Source organism: Schistocerca serialis, chromosome 1 (assembly GCF_023864345.2).
Source record: "Schistocerca serialis cubense isolate TAMUIC-IGC-003099 chromosome 1, iqSchSeri2.2, whole genome shotgun sequence".
NCBI classification, from domain to species: domain Eukaryota; kingdom Metazoa; phylum Arthropoda; class Insecta; order Orthoptera; family Acrididae; genus Schistocerca; species Schistocerca serialis.
Window position 1 is genome coordinate 883710263 of NC_064638.1, and position 20993 is coordinate 883731255.

Below are 20993 nucleotides of genomic sequence, written 5' to 3' on the forward strand. Positions count from 1 at the left end.
AAACATTAAACAGACGTGGTTGGTCATTGTGTTGTCAATTTTTAAAGTTAGTTCATTCAGGGAGATGCTTATAAGTATACTATGAACTTTATAATGTGTCGTACCACTTTCCAAAATGTTTTGTGTAATGTGATGTGTCTTCCTCCTATTATCAATCTATATTCAGATTGGTAACTTTCATTGCATTAACATAATCATATTAAAAGGCTTATCCTAGTGCATGGAAGGCTCTAACTAAATGAAAATTCTCTGATTATTTATACTCTTTGTAGATGAACCTTGTAGAACTTGACTATTTGTCCATTGTTACAATATAATTTTTTATTTCACTATACTAGAAGATATATCATACAGTATCATTACCAACTGACACTATACGTAATTTTTGAAAATACATGAATGAATATTAATGGCTCTCAGTGTCTTCTCTTGAAATTACTGTATGTGAAATAGATGTGTAATCATACAACACACAACAAATTTCTAAAAGTAGTTTGTACAGTTATGAGTAAGCTATACAGAGTGTGTACAATTTTCCATAAAATCATATGCAGACAAAATAAAACTGTTGTCATTCTCATTTCATTCCAGTGTAGAAGTTGGAAATGGTTTGAAATATCTTTCACTATCTGTGAAATTTTATAATAAAATAAAATATGGAGTGGATATAATGGACCAGATGGTTAGCAAACATTAAGTGAAATCAGTTTTATGGTGTTGAATTGTGCAAGTTCTTTACAGTATAATTCACTTTGCAAAAAAGTGCATGAATTCTTTAAAGTGCAGTTACTGAGAAACTTACCAGCCTTAGGCAGTGTGTACAACATCTCAGTGAAGAACTAATACAAATATGTATGAAAAATAGGTTCCAGAAAATACTTCTTGTAATGAACAACTGGTCAAAAAGTGAAGATGAAACTGCTAGCAAGAAACATAAATGGAAGTGCAGAGTATCAGAATGCAAGGCCAAGTCAGTTGAAACATGTGACAGCTGTAAGAAATCTGGATCTGGAAAATATATGAAAGTGGTCTCAAAACAATGTCTTGTTTGCATTCAGAACTTGCAGTTATAAGAAAACACTATTTTACTTGCTACTTGATTCTAAAATGAATCGAGTAACAATCCAATAACAGTAAAAACTATAATTATGTATGAAAATAATATAAGGCGTTAATTTCGATCTTCAAGTATCAAAGGTAATAGAACTTGTAGTGGTACGAATTATTGCATAGACCACATGTTAATCGTATCAAAAATTGAAATAAAACTCAAAAGAAAGTTAAATAGAAATAGATTGAAAATTACTAGATACAATGTAGGAAATACGGGGAGGGTGGGGGGTGGGGGGGGGGGGGGTGTAAGAGAAAACTTCACAAAAGAAGTAGAAAGTAACCAAACAAACACTATACTGAGTCATAGGGAACAAGACGATGTGAAAAACAGAGGGAGACACTTGATGAACGGTGTTCAAGAAGTAACTTCCAAATTTGGTTTAACATAAAATGGCAAGGAAAAGTACTGAAAAGAAGAAGTGTGAGGAAATCGGGGTTACACAAAGATACTATAAAATCTTCCAGAAAACACAATGAACTCGAAAACAGGGGGTACCACAACAATATCAGGTTACCTTCCATTAGGAACATGGGTGCACTCAGCGACTGTGATATGACTTTCAGATGATAGAGCACAGCAATCAGTCATACTTTTCTTGCATGTATTATTCAGATTTTGGCTAGTGCCTAACCATTATCAATGCTAAAAATACAAGAAGTACATGGTCAGGGCATAAAAGTTTCAACTTGTGGCATAACCTATATGGCTTATACATTATATTACACATCAGTATTCCATAGTATCAATGCATGTTCTAGTGCCTCAAACCCCTGTTGTTCAGGATTCTGTCATAGTTCTTTCAAGATTACTGTATAATTTAAGGTAGGCATTGCAGGGAACACATCGATTGGCTGTATGGTGCCCTCTATATCAACTATATAATGTGTAACACTCAAAGGAGAGCAGTTATTGTCGCTAGTAAAAAACTTCAAATTTGCATATGAATAACACAAAATAAAATGCAAGCAAAATTATTTATGTTGCTGTCCCACTTATTTCCACATTTAACAGTAAACATAGAAATTATTAAAAAAAATCATATTCACTTCTTGTGAATCAGTTGTTTTGTTATTCTTTAAAACACATATGTAACGTCATATTGGTAAAACTTTTTAAAAAAATTTCCAAAACACTAGTAGACACATGTTATATGCTGCAACTACTAGGATTGATTTGATTTAAATGTTTTTTATCTTTTGAACTATAATTCTCTTTATTTAATCATCATGATGGGTATATGATTCCTCTTATTTACTGAATAGTTCATAGATGGCGCCAAATGTCAACAAGATGGAGAGTTGATGTGAATTGCCATTTCATTACAGATGTAGAGAATACTAGCCTTTGAATAATTTCAAAGAGATTTTATTTGTAAATTAACAAAACCAATAAACTGAATTGCTCTTATTAACAATGGACATGCACCTAAACTAATGTACCATGGGTAACGTTCTATAGGTTCAATGTTATAACCATCATACACATACAGTATTGTGTTAATGGCTGCTACATATTGACAAGATGGCAGGAGCTACTTTGTTCCCCCTGGGCCAAACCATTCACTGTTTCCCAGCAAGAAGTTTTCAAACAATTCCCAAAATTTTTCATAATGACCTGATCATTAATCAGGTTGCAGTCGACATTTTTGTGATGACAAAAGATGTCCAGCTCTTCTAAGAGGTCGAGGCACCTGCCCTTCTCACACTTGTGCAGCAACCTCACATTAGATGTCATAGTTGGCAAATTATGTTTTATTGTAAGTAAATGAGCAACCATACTCAACTTCTCTGTGGTATCTTTTCTGCCCAATGCAACATGTTCACCAAATGTAATTTCCAGCCTCCTCCTGTTTGGTCAACTTAACAGGCCCCACAGTCTGGACAATCAATTTTATAAACTCCTAGATGGTTGATAATTATGTCAGTGAACATTCCAGATATTGAGCTCCCCGTACCTAGACTGTCTTGTTGCAAATAAGTATAACTGTTAAATTTAAAGAAGTTAAATTTCAAAATAAGTAGCCCAATGAATTCATATATTTCTCTCATAGAAAGCTTGTTTTGTTCCATTAAATTACCCTGAATTATCTGCACAGTTTTGTCAATAGGTATGTTTGTGTGTAAATTGGCAATACCAAGAGAAACAAGTTTAATTTCATCAGTTATTGGTGTATATCTAATTTTATTGATAATTTCAAAACTCTTTTTATTGGGAAATTGGTTATAGAATTTGTAATTAGTTTTAAGACACCACAGGCATTTTCCGGCTACTTTATAGAAAGGACTGCTCCTACCATCCACAACCAGTCATATCAGATAGCCATCTTTGTGTACCTTTGTTTGTGCCCTAAGTGTGGGTGCCAGAGTTTCTTAACCTTTAGGCTCTGTACCTCCATTTGTGATATTGCATTGTTTGTTAGTTTACCTTACTATGGGGAAATGAGTACAAGGATAGCAACTGTCTTTAGAAAGTACAATGTGACAGTGTCTTTTGAAATCAAAAATAACGTAGGATATATTTTGCAACATACTGTAGATACAAAGAACCTAATTCATGCTTCTGGAAATTATAAAATTGATAGCCCAGACTGTGGGGTCTGTTACATTGACCAAATAGGAAAGAGGCTGGAAATTAGGTTTGGGGAACATGTCGCATTGGGCAGAAAAGATACCACGGAGAAATTGAGTATGGTTGCTCATTTACTTACAACAAAACATAAGTTGCCAACTTTGACATCTAATGTGAAGTTGTTGCGTAAGTGTGAGAAGTGCAGGTTTCTCGACCTCCTAGAAGAGCTGGAGATCTTCTGCTGTCACAAAAATTTCAACTGCAACCTGATTAATGATCAGGTAATTATGAAAAATTTTGGGAATTGTTTGAAAACTTCTTGCTGGGAAACAGTGAAGGGTTTGACCCAGGGGGAACAAAGTAGCACCTGCCATCTTGCCAATATTTAGCAGCCATTAACACAATACTGTATGAGTATGATGGTTATAACATTGAACCTATAGAACTTTCTCCATGGTACATTAGTTTAGGTGCATGTCCATTGTTAATAAGAGCAATTCAGTTTATTGGTTTTGTTAATTTACAATTAAAATCTCTTTGAAGTGACTCGAAGGCTAGTATTCTCTACATCTGTAATGAAATGGCAATTCACATCAACTCTCCATCTTGTTGACATTTGGCGCCATCTATGAACTATTCAGTAAATAAGAGGAATCATATACCCATCACGATGATTAAATAAAGAGAATTATAGTTCAAAAGATAAAAAACACTTACATCAAATCAATCCTAGTAGTTGCAGCATATAACATGTGCCTCCTTGTGTTTTGTAAATATTTTTTGAAACGTTTTACCATCTGACATCCATATATGTTTTAAAAACTAACAAAACAATTGACTCACGAGTGAATCTCAATTATTTTTTTTAAATTTTATATGTTTACTGTCAGATGGGGAAATAAGTGGGACAGCAACATAAATAATTGTACTTGTATTTTATTTTGTGTTATTCATATGCAAATTTGAAGTTTTTTTTCCAGAGTCAGTAACTGCTTTCCTTTGAGTGTTATATATTACTTAGTCCATATAGAGGGCGCCATACAGCCAATCGATGTGTTCTCCGCAAAGCCTACCTCCATTATACAGTAGTCTTGAAAGAACTGTGACAGAATGCCAAACAACAAGGGACTGAGGCACTAAACATGCATTGATACTATGAAATGGTGGTATGTAATCTAATTTATAAACCATATAGGTTATGCCACAAGTTGAAACTTTTTATGCTAGCACCTGACCACGTACTTCTTGTATTTTTTAGCACTGATAATGGCTAGGCTCTAGCCAAAATCTAGATTTTCTGAGTAAAACCTGCGAATAAAAGGACGGCTGATCGCTGTGCTCTATCATTTAAAACTACAACAATATGATAAGATAAGCAGAGGATGATTTTAAGCACCACAGGGCAAGACAGATGTATCACAATATTAAAAAACAGCTTTTGGTAAGTCACTAAAAGGGGACAGTTGGTAAAGGACCAACACAGCAAAATATTGGAAAAAGAGTCTCATACAAAAAAGATGAAAGACTGACTTTTCATGGCTACTCAACTGCAATGACCCATAGTCTTACTTTAAATCTGAAGAATGTAGTACAGTTGATGTATGAATCACCACCACAACAGTAAGTAAAATACAGAAATTAAATAGGAAATTGAAAATAACAAGGCTTGTGGTGAAGACCAGAAATATGATGTGCTATTAAAAAAATTACAAGAATTACAACTATAGTCTTTAACAGAAGCAATTTGGAATACAGAAGCTAACTCCCCAGACTGAGGAACCACAATTTGTGTCCCACATTTAAGAAGAATAATCCCCTTGTGTGCAATAACTACATAAGAATTGCTTTACTGGATGTAATGTATAAAATCCATCCATTTGCCTATTAAACAAGCTGATATGTGCAAGAAGTAGTAAATGGTGACTAGCACTGCGGCTTCCACAGAAATACACTAGATCCATGTAGAACATTTATTTACACTTAGACAGATTACTAAAATGGCATAAGAGCTCAAGTGTTGATGTTCACATATTATTTGTAGATTTTAAGAATGCCTATGGCAGCATACACTGGTACACACTCCTCAATAGAATGCAGGAATGTGAAACAGTCCCAAAGTTAATTAGATTATTTAAAATTTGTGTATACGAAACTTTGTCATATTAAGACACCTATAGGAGAAAGTGAAAAATTTAAGGTGCATACATATTGAGATAGGGGGATGCCATTTCACATACTTTATTTATCCTCATCTTGGAGAAGATTGATAGAGAATTAACTAAAACTAATGCTCAAGTGATCCAACTGCAGGGAACGAACATTATTAGACTTCTTTACACAGATGATATAACATTAATGAGTGGTTCTAGAACAGAATTACCCAAAATTATTACAAAATTCCTGTGAAAACAGGATTAATGGTAATGAAGAAAAGACAGAATATCTGGCCATATACAAGAAAATCCAAGGGGAAGCACCTTTGGCTGTAGATGGATTTGCTTTCAAGACAGTTGAGAGTACTTCAAATGTTTAAGGAGTCTTTGTAATACCAGAAATAGAGCGGATTTAGAAATAATGCCTCAGCTAGCAAGTGCAAACAAAAGACTTTTCAGTTTTCTCAGAATCTTACAGAAAAGATCACTTAGTACTAACTTCAAAATTTGCTTGTATCAGTAGCCTATTATACCAGTACCACATGGATGTGAAGCATTAAGATGAAGAAAAAAATATTAACATTGAAAGGAAAATATTAAAGAAAGTTTTTGGACTTGTGTAAGATGAAAATAATATTGAGGATAAGAGGAAATGAAAAATTATAATAGCTGTACAAACACTGTAACATTGTCGAAGTGTTACAAAAGAAAGGGTTGAACTGGCTTGACCATTTGACAAGAATGATGGAGAATACACTACCTACTATAGCTTTCTGCTGGACACTAGATGAAAAGACAGGAAGACTCAGAATTAGGACAACACAGCTAGGACGAAAATTAACACCAAAAAGACAAACCATCCACTTGATAGAAAGAAGAGGAAGAGGCTCATAAAGCAGGCATATGGTTGATTAAGCACTTGCCAGTGTAAAGTAAAGTGAAGTAAAGTAAAAAGTAAAGTGGGTTTTTAACTGTAAGCAGATAATTTGAGTTTTGGGAAAGTTCTACAGAATTCATTATCTGAGTATTTTAAGTGCAGTTTAATTTCAGTGTGCAAATATTGAGTTATTAAGCATGGGCTGTAGCATTGAGTTACAGAAATCTATAGCAGGAACTTAATTTAATTAATGAAAAATAATTTAAAAAATCTTTACATCAACAGGCATGATGGAGGTGGCTGGCGTGAAAACAAATGCAAAGACAAATAAATATTTGGAAGATGGTGGATTTTATAAAATAATTTTGGGGTCATTCAACTCAATTGAATGCAAGAATTTAGCAAGAGTGAAAACATAGTAAAGGAGAAGAAACAAAAATATGTGAATTGATGGCCTGGAGGCAATGGCAGGATTAATTATTTAAATAAACAAAATTAACAGCAGCAACAACAAAAAGTGAGATGATCAGTAACATATTTATCGAGAAATTCTTGTGGAATGATGCCAGCCTTTGCCGTAGGACCTATTTTGACTAGAATAAAAAAGGTACTAAATTGATAGAAACTCACTGACATTGGTGATGTAATCAGAAAGTACAGGTTTGCATGAAAACTGCATATGACCAAAATGGAACTAATAGTTAACGACGATTGCAGGTCTCTCTCTCTCTCTCTCTCTCTCTCTCTCTCTCTCTCTCTCTCTCTCTCTCACACACACACACACACACACACACACACACACACACACACACACACACACACAACTAACTTGTTTTCTAGAAAAAATGGTATTTGGTAAGTAGAAAACGATTTTTGGAGGATGTATGGAAAGTAAAAAGATAAATGAAGCAATAAACAGGGATAAGCAACTGTAGGGGAGTAGGAGCTGTGAAACAGCCCCCAGTGATGAAAGAAAACACGGATAAATTCACACACAATAAAAAGGGAAGGCCATGGTGCAAGTAGGGAGGAAAGAAAAACAAGCGAAGGAAGAGAGTTGTAAGTTAGAGAAGCACAAATGGAAATAAAAATAAAAGAACTGGTTGAAAATAAAAGATCTATAGTAGAAAAGGGGGAGGGGGTGAGTGCACGTCTGTGCTCTGATAAAGAATATTTACTTTCTTTTTATATGGCTGTCATTTCATTTGCAATGAGTTTATCATCAGCATGAGTGTTGATATCCCCTGAATGAGTGTTGATATTCCCTGGATGAAATTTTATTTTCTCATTGTCAATTTCCTTAGTCTTTGCTATGATCCATGGCTAGAGTGTAGATTTTGTGCATGCTGTAGGAAGTATAAGAGAGAAATAAAATAATATGTGTAAAAAATGGAACTGCTAATTTGAAGATAAAATAAAAATTAACAAAACAGGGCTCTCTCTCTCTCTCTCTCTCTCTCTCTCTCTCTCTCTCTCTCTCTCTCTTTGCCTGTGTGTGTGTGTGTGTGTGTGTGTGTGTGTGTGTGTGTGTGTGTGTGTGTGGGCGCGCGTGTGCGTACATGTGTGCGTGTTATGTAAGTTTGAGTTGCATTTGCATGAATGTACATATGTCTTGTATATTTGGAAGAAATGCTTAGTTGTTAACACTCTTTGTGTTTTGACTATCTCCTGCTTAACATTTCCACTATATAGTGAGTAGCAATCTGTCCTTTTCATAATACTTTCATAGATATTCTCATCCCTGGATCTGTGGTAGGGACCTGGAAACACACGCCCTGAAAACACTCAGTATTTTAAAATTCTTACAAGGTGACTATCAAACTTGTTGATCAGAGATTTTGATGAATCTCAGGGATGTTGTACCTCCTGTATTCATAATGTTTATTACGTTTCGACCAAGCAAGTGTAGCACAGTGAGTACAGTCCACAGCTACCACACTGGAAGTATGTGTTCACATGCTGCTCAAGTACTTCTTCTTCTTCTTCTTTTCATCATGTAGGATATAATTAAAATAGTCATTTCTGCCATAGTGATTTGATTAATAAATCAACCATTACAGCACTCTTTCTTCAAATGTGGATCCCATTTGTAATTCAAATATTTGGACAGCTCTAAAGAATGTGCAGTGATGGACAAAGCATTAGCAGCTGCAGAAGAATCCCAGATACAGACAAAAATACTCATCTCTAATTTTGACCTCAGCTATATAATTAATACTGAACAAAATGGCTGCCAATACCAATCTATGTACAATAGATCCCTTGTGGAAAAGGAGTGAAATCCATACCTGTACTCATAAAAGTTGTGAAAAAGATTAGACCATCCTTCACAGCAGAATATACTACAATTGCAACAGGAAAGATACTCTCTTGTGTTTTCATATGCATGCAAGAATCATTCAGGAAGTTTGGTCGGATTGTTCAATAAAGAATTGACAAGTTCACTCATAAATTAAACAATGTAATTGTGACCTGCACAAAATCAGGGAAGTTCATTAAAGTGCTGTACAAAGATTTTTTAAACTCTGTCTTTCTTCCATAAGTGGAACAAGAAAATCTTGTTTACCATATTGATTTGTGGGAAAGGCAGACTGATCAGGCACTGTGCGATCAAATTGTTGGAGATGGAAGAGAAATGTGCACCAGCAACGTAGAAATTATACCGCCCAAATGTACTCCACTTTGCCAGCCCCTGCCAGGTTAAAATTTTCATGAAAACAATTCGAAATGTTCCTGACTTGCTGCAAACTATATAGAGATTCCAGAAAAGTACATTCTTTAATTCTATATCAATTTAGTTCACCTGTTTTCACAGGAATTGATCAAATATGCATGGTTCGCATAAAAGTTGATCAAAGAAAGAACAATCTTCAGTAATAAACAAAATACACATTTGAGAAAGTTTGCTGTAATAATAGATTTGTTAATGAAATTAACAATGGCAAAAATTATTACTTTTAAATAACTTGGCATGATGTATGGTATTTAATGATATTATATATGATAAAAAAAGTAGGTGCTCTGGAGTTGAACATGTACTGCCAGCGTGGTAGCCATGAACCTTAGCCACTACGCTATGCACACTTGGTCAAAACATGACAAATGTTACAGATATAGGAAGTACACAAAAAACTTTAACCTGTATTTCTCTTGGATATGGAGGCCATCACATTAAACGCCATTGGCCAGGTACTTAGGACAGGTCCCTCTACAATATACCTAAGACTTATCAGAATTGATATGCCATATTTGTTTACAAAATATGACCATACGCATGTGGTGGGTTACGGCAGTGAAAGGAACCTGTGACCACTGGAGACAGTACACAAGTTCTCCCCAAACATCGTAACCCCACTCACCACACACGCACGCCCCCCCCCCCCCCCCCCCCCACACACACACACACAATATTTAAAATATTGTGATGTGACTGGACTCTAGCCTAAGCTTTAGGCATGGCGATTTTAATGTGTTGAAGAGTGGCTAGCTCAAATCCTTTTCTTCGAGCAACCAGCCACATGTTTCTGCTGTCTTCTTTTATTATTTCTACTGCTTTTTCCTTATTTTACTGTGTGTTAGATTTGACAACATGATTTTTATTGTTTATTTGTGTGTGTGTTTGTGTTCAGCTTTCCAGGATTTTTTCATGTTTTTATTTGCAGTTCTCATTTTAGTAATTTTATGATAGTCACCCATACTCGTCTCGCTACATTTTAGTACGGGCGCTGAAGACTGCTGTCATGGGCCCACAAAACCTCATCATAATCACTATCATCATCATCTGTAATAAGATCATCTCTCCCTGATATCCTATCCTCACCACCCATTTCTCTTGCACCACTAACCTCCGTAACATACTAGTCAAACCAGATGACATTCCCAGACCATTATCCCTACCCAAAGTTTTCCTCCCCTTCAATCATTCCTGCTAACCTGGCCCTTGCACACACCCACTATTACCTGCTCCAACAGCATACTGGTAAATTCTATAATATCAAAGGCATAGCAACTTGCAGAACCAAATATGTTGTTCACCCTCAGAAAACTTTTGTCAACTTCCACCATATTATATGGGAATTGCCACTTAACTGATTACTTCGTTGAAGTGCTGTTTCCAAGAATGTCATGGTCTGCTGCATTTACGTCTGCCAGGTAGTTTTGGTTCAAACATTTTCTTTGGCCACTGATAATCTGGAATTCTCAGCAAATGTCACCACCACTTAAAACGATTTTCTTTCAATCCTATCTATATCTGTTTCATTTTCCCTTATTCTACCTCTTACTTCATCATCAGTTTTATATTGATCCTTGATATTCCAGAGCTGTCAGTCTTCTTTAGAGGTCAGCATTTAAAATTCATCGTTCTGATCCATAATATAGGACAGATCCAACTATCAGCTTATCCACTCTCATCTTATTGTTGTTAGAAATGTTCCTGTCTCACCAAAAAGAATTCATGAACTCTATTACAATTTTATGCTTTATAGTATTCTTAATTTTACTTCCGTATTAGTCAATGCACGTTTGTCAATATATGCATCTAGGTATTAGTTTTTTGTACTGTCTGATAACTGCTCCATCGTTGATGCATATTTCTAATCTAGTGTCACTATTCACCACCAGATATTCGGATTATGTTAGACTCATCTGTAGTCCACGTTTGTCATATTCCTGATTAAACATCATATCATGAACTCAAGATCACATTCATCTCATTCTAGAATGACTGATCATCAGCAGAACTTACTGAAAACACGTGTACATCATTAACAGTGATTCTCATTCCTCCATAGTGTTTCTTTCATATCATCTCTAAGTTCATAATTGCACTATCTTTTTTCTTTGAAAGTTCCCACAACTTATCCCTGTCTCGTCCACGAGGAAGGAACTTGTATTATGTCATTACTAAATACTTCGTTGGCCAGCAGTTCTATCTCAAAAATTTATAAATGGATATATTCAGATGCTTTTTGGGAACAATGTGAGGTATGTTCCTAAAAATGACAAAACATTACCTGGTCCCATAACCTCTCCTTGGTTCCATGGTTGTGATCTCTGGTCATTAAGACAGAGGATAAAAAATGAATAGAAGCTCAGAGATGAGATTTTTGTCAGTACATGGTAGTGACTTTGGTATAATTTTGCATACAAAACAGTCAGGGTGAATTGTTATAAAAAGTATGTAATGGTACTCACTAGCAGAGGTAGTACTCTTCAAAAGATGAAGAATCACCATGGCAGACAGCAAAACTTGACAAAAAGTGCTCATGTAATCTCAAGTTTGATATAAGAGAATGATACACAAAAAATAATTGAGTATGAAAGGTTATGCATAGGCCATAATCCAGTAGTAAGCTGCACAGACAAGCTGTTGTGGAAGTTCTTAAGAAGGCAAAGAGCCAGCAGACAGAACTTGGAAAAGCCAAACTGATAAAGGGTAGGTATGGAGGCACTCACAGCCTTGTATTAGTTTTGGAAAACTGTCTTGTTACAGGCTTCAAAACATAACGGTGCAGTATTTAAAGCACTGGACTTGCATTTGGAAGGAACAGAGCGTAGATGCGATTTTTCAGGTGTTCTCTTTAATCGGTTGCACTTAAAATACTTGCACATTAGTACGGTTGCACATAATACAGAATGTGTTTTGTATTTATAAGTAAAATGCACCCATACAGCATCGTGGATTCTGTTTGCGGCTGTGCTAGTTGTACACAGGCAGATATTGTGCTGAGCAGCACATGGTGCATGTATGAGAATGTAAATGCAAGAGGATTTTCCACCATGATTCAGTGAAAATATGACTCACATTCCAGCTTAAATGTATTGTGATTTTTTTTATAGCTGTAGTTCAGCAGCTGCAGAATATTTCAACAAAGATCATAAGTCAGTCGTCAGCTGCATAAGAAAACCTTTGTGTAGTTCACTTGACTGGTATAGACAGTTTAAACTCCCATCTTCAGAAGTAAGATAGACTCATATAATCTCTGTCTCTCGGTCTACACAAGATGCAAAACACGCTACTTGCATCTCAGTCAGGACACTGCTGCCCGATTCTTATTTTGACATTGTCTTTCCAATTATTTGAGCCTGTTTCACTTCTGAAGATGACTGTGTAAACTATAAAACCCAGTAAAGTGAAGTAAATAAAGCTTTTCTTGTGCAGCTGACAACTGACTTTCTATCTTTGTTGAGATATTTGTACTGTGTACAGATATTCCCAATGCGAAACAGTGACAAACGTAAATGGGTAATAAACTTGAATAATTACTCTGTAACAAGGCTAATGTAAAAAACTTACTAAACCATTCTGATAAACCTCTAGCAGTCCGTCAGTGGCGTTTGGGTTCCCTATGTTTACCACTTAGGGTGTTCATAAGTACCAAGAGTGGTCAAAGTAGTTCAGTATAACTGAGGGTGATAGGATAGTTAATCTGTCTGAAAGAACATATTCCATACGAATGATGTCAGTCATTTTGTGCATGTACAGTTCAGTTCAAGAACTGGTTTAATTAAAGGAAGTTAGGAAAGGTAGAAGATCCAAATGTATGTTTAAACTGGACATAAAATAGTGCAAACCAAAATGGAACACTGAAAGAGTAAGAGTTTGTATCAACTGTAATGTAGTCTACCATACAGTGGAGTACTTTGGCGATAAGTTCACTTCAAAAAGTTTGTAGTGATCTTGTTTCCATTTCTTCCCATGTCTTTAAATCTTGGTTTTGCATGTTTTTATTCACAATAGAAAATCCTTCTCTAATAATTGTCGGGCCTTCATAATATTACCTCTTTCTTTTTAAATGTTCTTTCTCCTGTTGTGTAAGTCTTTCCAACAGTAAGTTTATTTAGATGGAGACCAATCTGTGGAATGCAACCACCTTATGAAAAAGCCACTTCTCTTAGATACATTGTAAATCCCACTTGTGAACAGACTTCCTTTCCAGTAAGGCATCAACTCAGAGTTTCCTTATAGGCATGACATTCGTATTCTAGCAAGAAGTGAATTCCTACAGGGTACATTAAAACCTTTGTGAAATAGATGTTTTGATTTCACGTAATCAGTTTGGATATAATGCTGTTACTTGTTGCCATACGCAGAGAAATTTAAAAAAATAAAATAAAAATAAAAAGGTTGTAATAAAGATTCAGTCTTAGGTAGTGGATGCTTCTTATTCTAAATGGTATTATTTCATTTCTGTGTCATTTTTTCAGAATTTAACAGTTGGTAGTTATTACTTAACTTTAACAGTAGCTTTCAAGTAGTTAGGACCAAGGCAGACTGCTCAGTGTCTCATAAGAGTCACAGTGCAAAATTGAGTCATTCTGCTTTATTTCATAATAGTGCATCAATGAAATTAATATATGTGCATGACATGTGTAACAGATTGAAGAACAGGTCAAAACATAGTTAAGGAATCCAGTTAAGCTACTTAACTAAGGATGTTACTTGACCCCAGTAGTATTGAGATTGTAATGTTTGGCCCAGATTGCATTAGTTCATCTGAGTGAAAGAGAGCATTGTTGCACAGTACCAGAGTAACATTACCACTGTTACATGTTTGCTTTTGTGTATCCTTCAATCATTGTTATAGTCAACAAATAGAATGTGTTGCATGTACATTCATTCAGTTTTGCAGTGAAAGAGAGGATGGGGAAGGACGTTAGAAGGTAGGAGAACAATAGATACGTGTATGTAGACAATGCAATGCGTTCAAGGATAATGTGAAGCAAACGAGTCAGGGTTCTTTAAGACATCATGGAATTCAAGAATGAAGAATGAAATATGAACAGGACCAGTTCTGTTTCAGTTGTAAGATACAAATGATGACAAAATTTATTGCACACTAACAAATATTGTTATCAGTATGACAATGTAAAATAGTGGTTTTCCATGTGATAATGAAATAATATGTCATTTTAACACATTTGACTGTTACTATAGCACTGTATCTGTTGCCAATATGGCTGATACTAGCAAGTGAAGGCCTGAGGGGTATTACTTATTCTAAAGATGCCTGTAACAAGTACTATTTTCTTTGCAGCCATTTTTATTTGTAGTAAATGTTCATCAAGTGAAGTAGAGGACTTGTGTAAACACATATAAAAGCATGTATACATTGAACCTCATGTAGTTCTCATACAGAGAAACAGAAAAAAAATGGAGAATGTAAGAGTAAAATCAAATATACAGGTCCATAGTCTTCAGCGTTGTCATACACAGCTTGACTTTGGCGTTGATGAACAATATAGGCTACACGTTGGCAAATGTGACCTTTAACCTGCCTGTGGTCAGGTTTTTATTTTCCTTGTCTCTTCCCCTTTCCTGTTCTTCCTGTTTTTAATATACCTCTTTTCAGGACTCCTGGCTCCGTCCCTTTACAGTGTCTTATGTTTCCTCTGCTTACTTTATTATTTATGGAAGTTTCACTGAAAATAACAATTGTCAGTTATCATTAATACAGTCTTTTGGTGTAATGTTCAGTAAATCCCATCTTGGAGGAGTAGCTTTTGGGATACAAAACAGGTCATTTTTAATTTGTCTTAACATTGTACTTTAACGATAATCAAGAACAAATCTTTGTTAAGAAAGATCAGATAAATTTCAAATGTAGCCAGAAACATTTGAATCTACACCTACATTTGTGCTCTGCAAGCTGCTTTAGAGAATCAGTAATTAGTTGCAAAGCACAGTAAACAGAAACAGTGCTGTATTAGCTGTGTTCTGTTTACAGAGGGTTTTTTTCATGTATGGAATCAATAATGACCTTGGCTGGTCCAAAGTAGGATGAGGTTGCTGTTCGTACTATTTACATTTAACGAAATCACACTCTTCACATTTGTTTCTTTCTTAAACAATTTCAGTTGCACTGTTCAGTGATAATACAATTTTCTCCTTATTTTCCTGTTATTCATTGTATCTTTAATTTACAAATAGCATCTGTAATTAAACATTTCTCTGACCTTTGCACAGATTTTGGGACTGTTGTTCTTGTGTTCCTCCCTACATTGACTGACATGATAACTGAACAGCTAATGTGGCAAGTGTAGTTATGAGTCAAAGTCTTGAGGAGGAAAACAAGATGAACTGATCCACACTCATATGAAGTTTGTGAAAAGTCCTTGAGTGGATGGGTCTCAAAAGAGGTAAGGAAAAAATCTGAGTGCATTATGACAGAACAAAAAAAGTTGGAAGTCTCAGGAAAACCAGTACACTAATCTACAAAAAATGAAGCCTGTATTTAAAAGGAAATCATAGAACACATTTATTAAAGAAATAAATTGCAGCAGCACACTCCTTGATAATCTCTTATATCATATTAGACTTGCAACATGAAACACTGACATTGATAGATATAATGAGAGCTATTAGTCTTTACCAGGAGATGATAAAAGGATGATAGCAAAGTTTCCAAATGATGTGTTAATACTACAGTGTAACCGTGTTGTTATCACTCTTTACATCACAGCATTATATCTGCAGTATTCTTAAGGATATGGCATAACATAAAATGTCTAAGGAGTTTAAATATAAATTCTCCCTTTACTTTTCTATCTGAAACCAGTGTTTCCTCTGTTGATATATTAGAACATTAAGACATCACTTTCTCATACACACAGAATATGTTCACCTTTCTTCAAGTGTTAGTTTTGATTATTTACTCTAAAATGAATTCATGCAAGACCTTTCTTTGTCTTATCTATTGTATTTGGTTTTATGGTGAGTGATACTGATTTATTTAGTCCACTTAGCATTTCAGTGTCTGAAAAGCACCTAATTTGTTCCTGCTAGTGATTACAACAAGTAAGTATTCTGTAATTGTTTTGTACTGATAAGCCATACATTGTAATCCCTCCATTTTGTCGTATTGAAACTGAATGTATTCTGGGAAAGTACGGACACTGCAGAATGTGCAACCTGAGGTAAGCTGCTGCTCAGAAATTTAACATTATTTTCTGTTTTTCCAGGCACTACTTATTTTTTTCAGAAAGCTTCCAAATTTTTGTACCGGTATCGTTTCTTCTGGCTATGTAGAAGTTATTCAGTTTCTAGCTCCAGGTGTCACAGGAAAAAAATTCTGTGAGGGATGCAAGTAACATTATTTGCTTCTTGCTATGTCAGAAATGCCATGCAAGTGTCATCTTGCTGGTATTGCCCACTATTTACGGTGATATCAGTTGGCCTGTATGGGCATTTGTTGTTTTTAATTAGAGGGTTACTTTGGCCCTCACAGGTATCGGTTCCTGGAGATTTACTACCGACGCGGAGAGACCACGCACAAGGGTCGAACGGTGGCGGCGCGGGTTGAAACAGTGGTACTATTTCTCCCAGATGTTTGGAGCTGTGTGCCAACCCGTCTTGAATGGGATGGCTTGCATCTCAACTACAAGAAGCAACTGGAACGCAAGCAGAAGGCTGACCAAGACGCGGCCAACGGCGCTACGGGCGATGAAAAGGCACAGCAATCAACCCTATATTTTCTCTCTTTCTCTTCCCCTTGTTCCTTGCCTCGAGTGTTGTGTCCATTCTGGAAACATAATGTATACCATATCTTGTTTTTCTTTATCAGGCAGCACAGTGTGGAATGAGTCATGTGACAGCGGATCGAGGTGGAGCCAGCATTTTGGGGAAACATTATGTCCAAACCTTTATGTCGTTGTTTTACAGATGATCTGCTTTTAACTCATATGTTCTTTTTTTTTATTTTTTTTTTGTTTGTACTTTATAGGGACTGTCAGCTTGTAGAAAAATAATCACATTAAAATAATGTGCATTCACTATATTCTTCGCACTCCTCTTCCCTTTTCGTATTACACTGCTCATTTCGTTATGCTAAGAACAAAGTAAGCCATAAATTGGGTACAATTCTGTATTCAGCCCATTTGCAGGGTGTGCTCTTGTAGTGGTGACATCACAATTTTGTGGAAAGTCACATGATGGTTTTACTTATAGCTGTGAAATTAATTCGTGTTTGTTTATGTTATTCTAATAGTCAACCAATAATACTCTTAACTTCCTTGAAGGCTATGTACGTTACATGAGAGGAAATTAGACGTCATTATTAATGGTGTTGTGTTATTTCATTGAGTGATCATTTCATTTGTAACCAGTTGAACAAGTGCATAATGTGCATGCAGACAGTCCACATACGTATCAGCTGTTTCTGAATATGGACTAGCAAGTTTTTATTTATTTATTTAAATATTTATTTTGACTGAGTTTAACTAGATGTACATGTAAACATATAATCAAAATAGGGAAAGACCTACAGGCTTCAGACCTGCTGACAGTCTCATCCTGTTGTGACAAAACTGCAAACTATTTGACATAGTTGGTTCCCCATCACTGGTGAAGCCGTGACATTCTCATCTTCAACCACAAGATCTGTACCCCAAGGAGTTTATTGTGTGATAGACAGCCAACAGAGCGTTACAGATTGCTGCAGTTCATGTGCGTAGTAGGGAAGCAACTCCTGTATGGAGGATCTGTTTTCATTGTGTGATACTCCTGGAGGTGGAGCTGTAGGTAACAGAAGATGACCAACCAATTGGCGGATTCCAGCTGTGCAGGTGCAAGAGCTTCGAGTGATGTAAGGAATTCACAGAATGTTCCAGATGTGTATGTTCTCGTCGTAAGTTTTATTTATTAACTGCTGCCTAATTATGGTGTTGTGCCATTATTAGAGGATTAGAGCAGTTGGCTGTTCCCTTTTAACTTGTCATCTGTTTATTATTTCAAGAGATACTGAATTCTTACACAGCATTTTCTAACTACATATCGTGCAGCAGTTGTATGCTGTTTCAGTAAGGCAGTGCCATTTCTTTGAAAAATGCTGTTTTGAGAGTTCAGTCTCTCAGGTGGCAACTGACAGCATATGATAGATGCTGGCATAAGTAAACCTTTTTTTTTTATTATTTTTTTATTTTTTTTAAATTGCTGACACTTCTTTTCTTCACTTTTTGAGTTTTATTCATTTGCCCAATCAGTGCTTTTTAGCTTTTTTGTTTCTCCCTGCTCACACCATTAATCCAGTCCTGCAGTAGTGCTGTGCTAGAATCCCAGATGCAAGAATGAATTAAAACATACAGTACTTAATTGCAGGAAGTTGGTGAAGAAACACAAGATGTCAAAAGAGAACCAACACATTTTTCGGAACTTGACCCAAAAACAATGAAGGTAAGTTAAAATTCATTCCCTGCATGGGATACAGATAACAGTGGTGATGATTTGTTCTCTTACCGTAACATATAATGTTACAGTTTACTTTCAAGCCTAAGCGCTAATTTTTTAATTGTGAAAGTAGATGCTGTCTGCATGGATTTCCAAAATTGTATCTTGTACTGTAATGTAGATAGATGTATACAGTTAATAGTTAGATAACTGGTAGTGGATTGTGACTGGGAACTTGGTTTTTAAATCTCAAAAACTTTTGCAAAATAATTTGAAACCCACTACTTTGATGTAGTTGGGAACAGTAATGAGGGTACAGGGATGATAGAGCAATATAAAATGCCTCACAGAAAGTGTGTTGTTCTTGCAAGGTGAAATTATTCAATATCCTGTGTCAGGGGTCGAGGTCCCCAAACTTTTCCTCTGACAGAGTACTTAGAGCATCCTGGTGTTCTGTTGGAACACCTTGTATGTTCTGAAGGTTAGAGAGAGAGAGAGAGAGAATCTTATTTTATGTACTGATTACTTCAATTTTAAGTCATAACTAATAACACAGAAATTATAATAAAATAATTAGTATTATCAAAAGTCTTAAAAAAAGAACTGCCATGTTCTTAATAGTTTTTTGCCAAGCGCGTACTCACTTACCGCAAAACACCAGTGCTCTGTGGAACCCAGTTTGGGAAACTCTGTTCTATTTTCCTTACTAACTTAGTTATTGATTCATCCTCATAAATACTAGCGAACTTCAGTTTATTTGTTATCAGTACTTCTTTAATTGCTATCTGCATATAATGACACATTACCTGCATTGCAAGTGCTAATAATGTATATATGTGACAACCGCTGCTAAAATCGGAAACATATGTTTCAAAGTCTTCTTTGAAAAATGCTTGCCACTTTTTTATGTGGTGTCACATGCTGTACTAAAAGCGTTTTGTAGGACTGCCTTGGTTCCTCTATTTGCCTCATACATAGCAGAAACATTATTTCAGAGCAGCACTTTGTCAGTTTCATGGTTTATTTTAAACTGTTGTCCTTGATGATGTGAGATGTGTAACTATGTGCTGTCTCTTGAAGCAATTTTTATTTATTTATACGTGTCCAGAACATAACATATTAAATATGATTTATCATTCATAGCATATCATACATATATATTACAAGTATTACAGAGAATATGTGCATATTTAATATATTACAAGTATTACAGAGAATATGTGCATATTTATATTCCATGTACTGCTCAGAATTCCACTGCACAGACTGCCTTATCATTGGTGATAGTCAGATCGTCCGTGGACACACGTTCCGACAGTTTCCTGCAGTTGAGTAGGTGGTGATGGTCTTCAGGTTCACCACACTCACATAGTTCATCCCCTGAGATGTATCCCCATTTCTTCATGTTCTCTTTACACCGAAATACTCCAGTTTCTCAGTCTATTGAGTAACTTCCATGTCGTGTATGGGAGATGATGACCTGTAGCAAGTTCTTCCTTGGGGTTGTCCCAATATTTCTCTCATGATGAGCTATGCCAAAGTTGTATCCTACAGTCTGCAGGTGATGTTTGGATTGGTTGCGTTGTCCAGAGAAAACTTTTTCTCCACTTGAGTCTTGGTGTTTGATTTTCGCATCCAAACAGGGGGTGTCTCTGATCCGTCTCATGCTTCTTTCTTTCCGCTTCAGTTGCTGTTCTCCTTCGAATGTCTGGAGGTGCTACGCCCATGAGGTGGTAGATTTTATCAACAGGGGTTGCCCGCAAGCAGCCGGTTACAATTCATCCTGTTTCATTTAGGGCAATATTTACCTTTTTGGCATGGCTGGAGTTCTGCCATACAGAAACTGCATATTCAGCAGTGGAGAAGCACAAAGTGAGGGCAGATGTGCGGAGGACCTGTGGGTGTGCTCCCCAGATGTTGCCTCGCACTGACTTTCATTTTTGTATGTGTACAGGGGTTCTTGAAGGTGAGGGACTGATCCAACTTCACTTCAAGGTACTTTCGGGTGTCACAGTGGGTTAGCTGTTGACCTCTCCAGGTTATTCTCAGTCTCCTCAGTGCCTCTCCGTTCCGTAAGTTGATTGCACACACTTGTGTTTTGGAGGGGTTGGGCTT

General features: G+C 36.0%; 1 protein-coding gene across 3 annotated transcripts in view; it reads left to right on the top strand.

Annotated features, from left to right (window-relative positions):
* The window catches only part of LOC126410937 (cell division cycle and apoptosis regulator protein 1-like), a 259834-nt gene that overhangs the window by 169098 nt on the left and 69743 nt on the right, over positions 1-20993 (top strand). For all 3 annotated transcript variants that reach the window (XM_050081326.1, XM_050081328.1, XM_050081327.1), the window contains exons 11-12: positions 16942-17164; positions 18810-18884. In XM_050081326.1, the coding sequence (XP_049937283.1) occupies positions 16942-17164; positions 18810-18884 (298 nt within the window). The remainder of the gene's footprint in view (positions 1-16941; positions 17165-18809; positions 18885-20993) is intronic.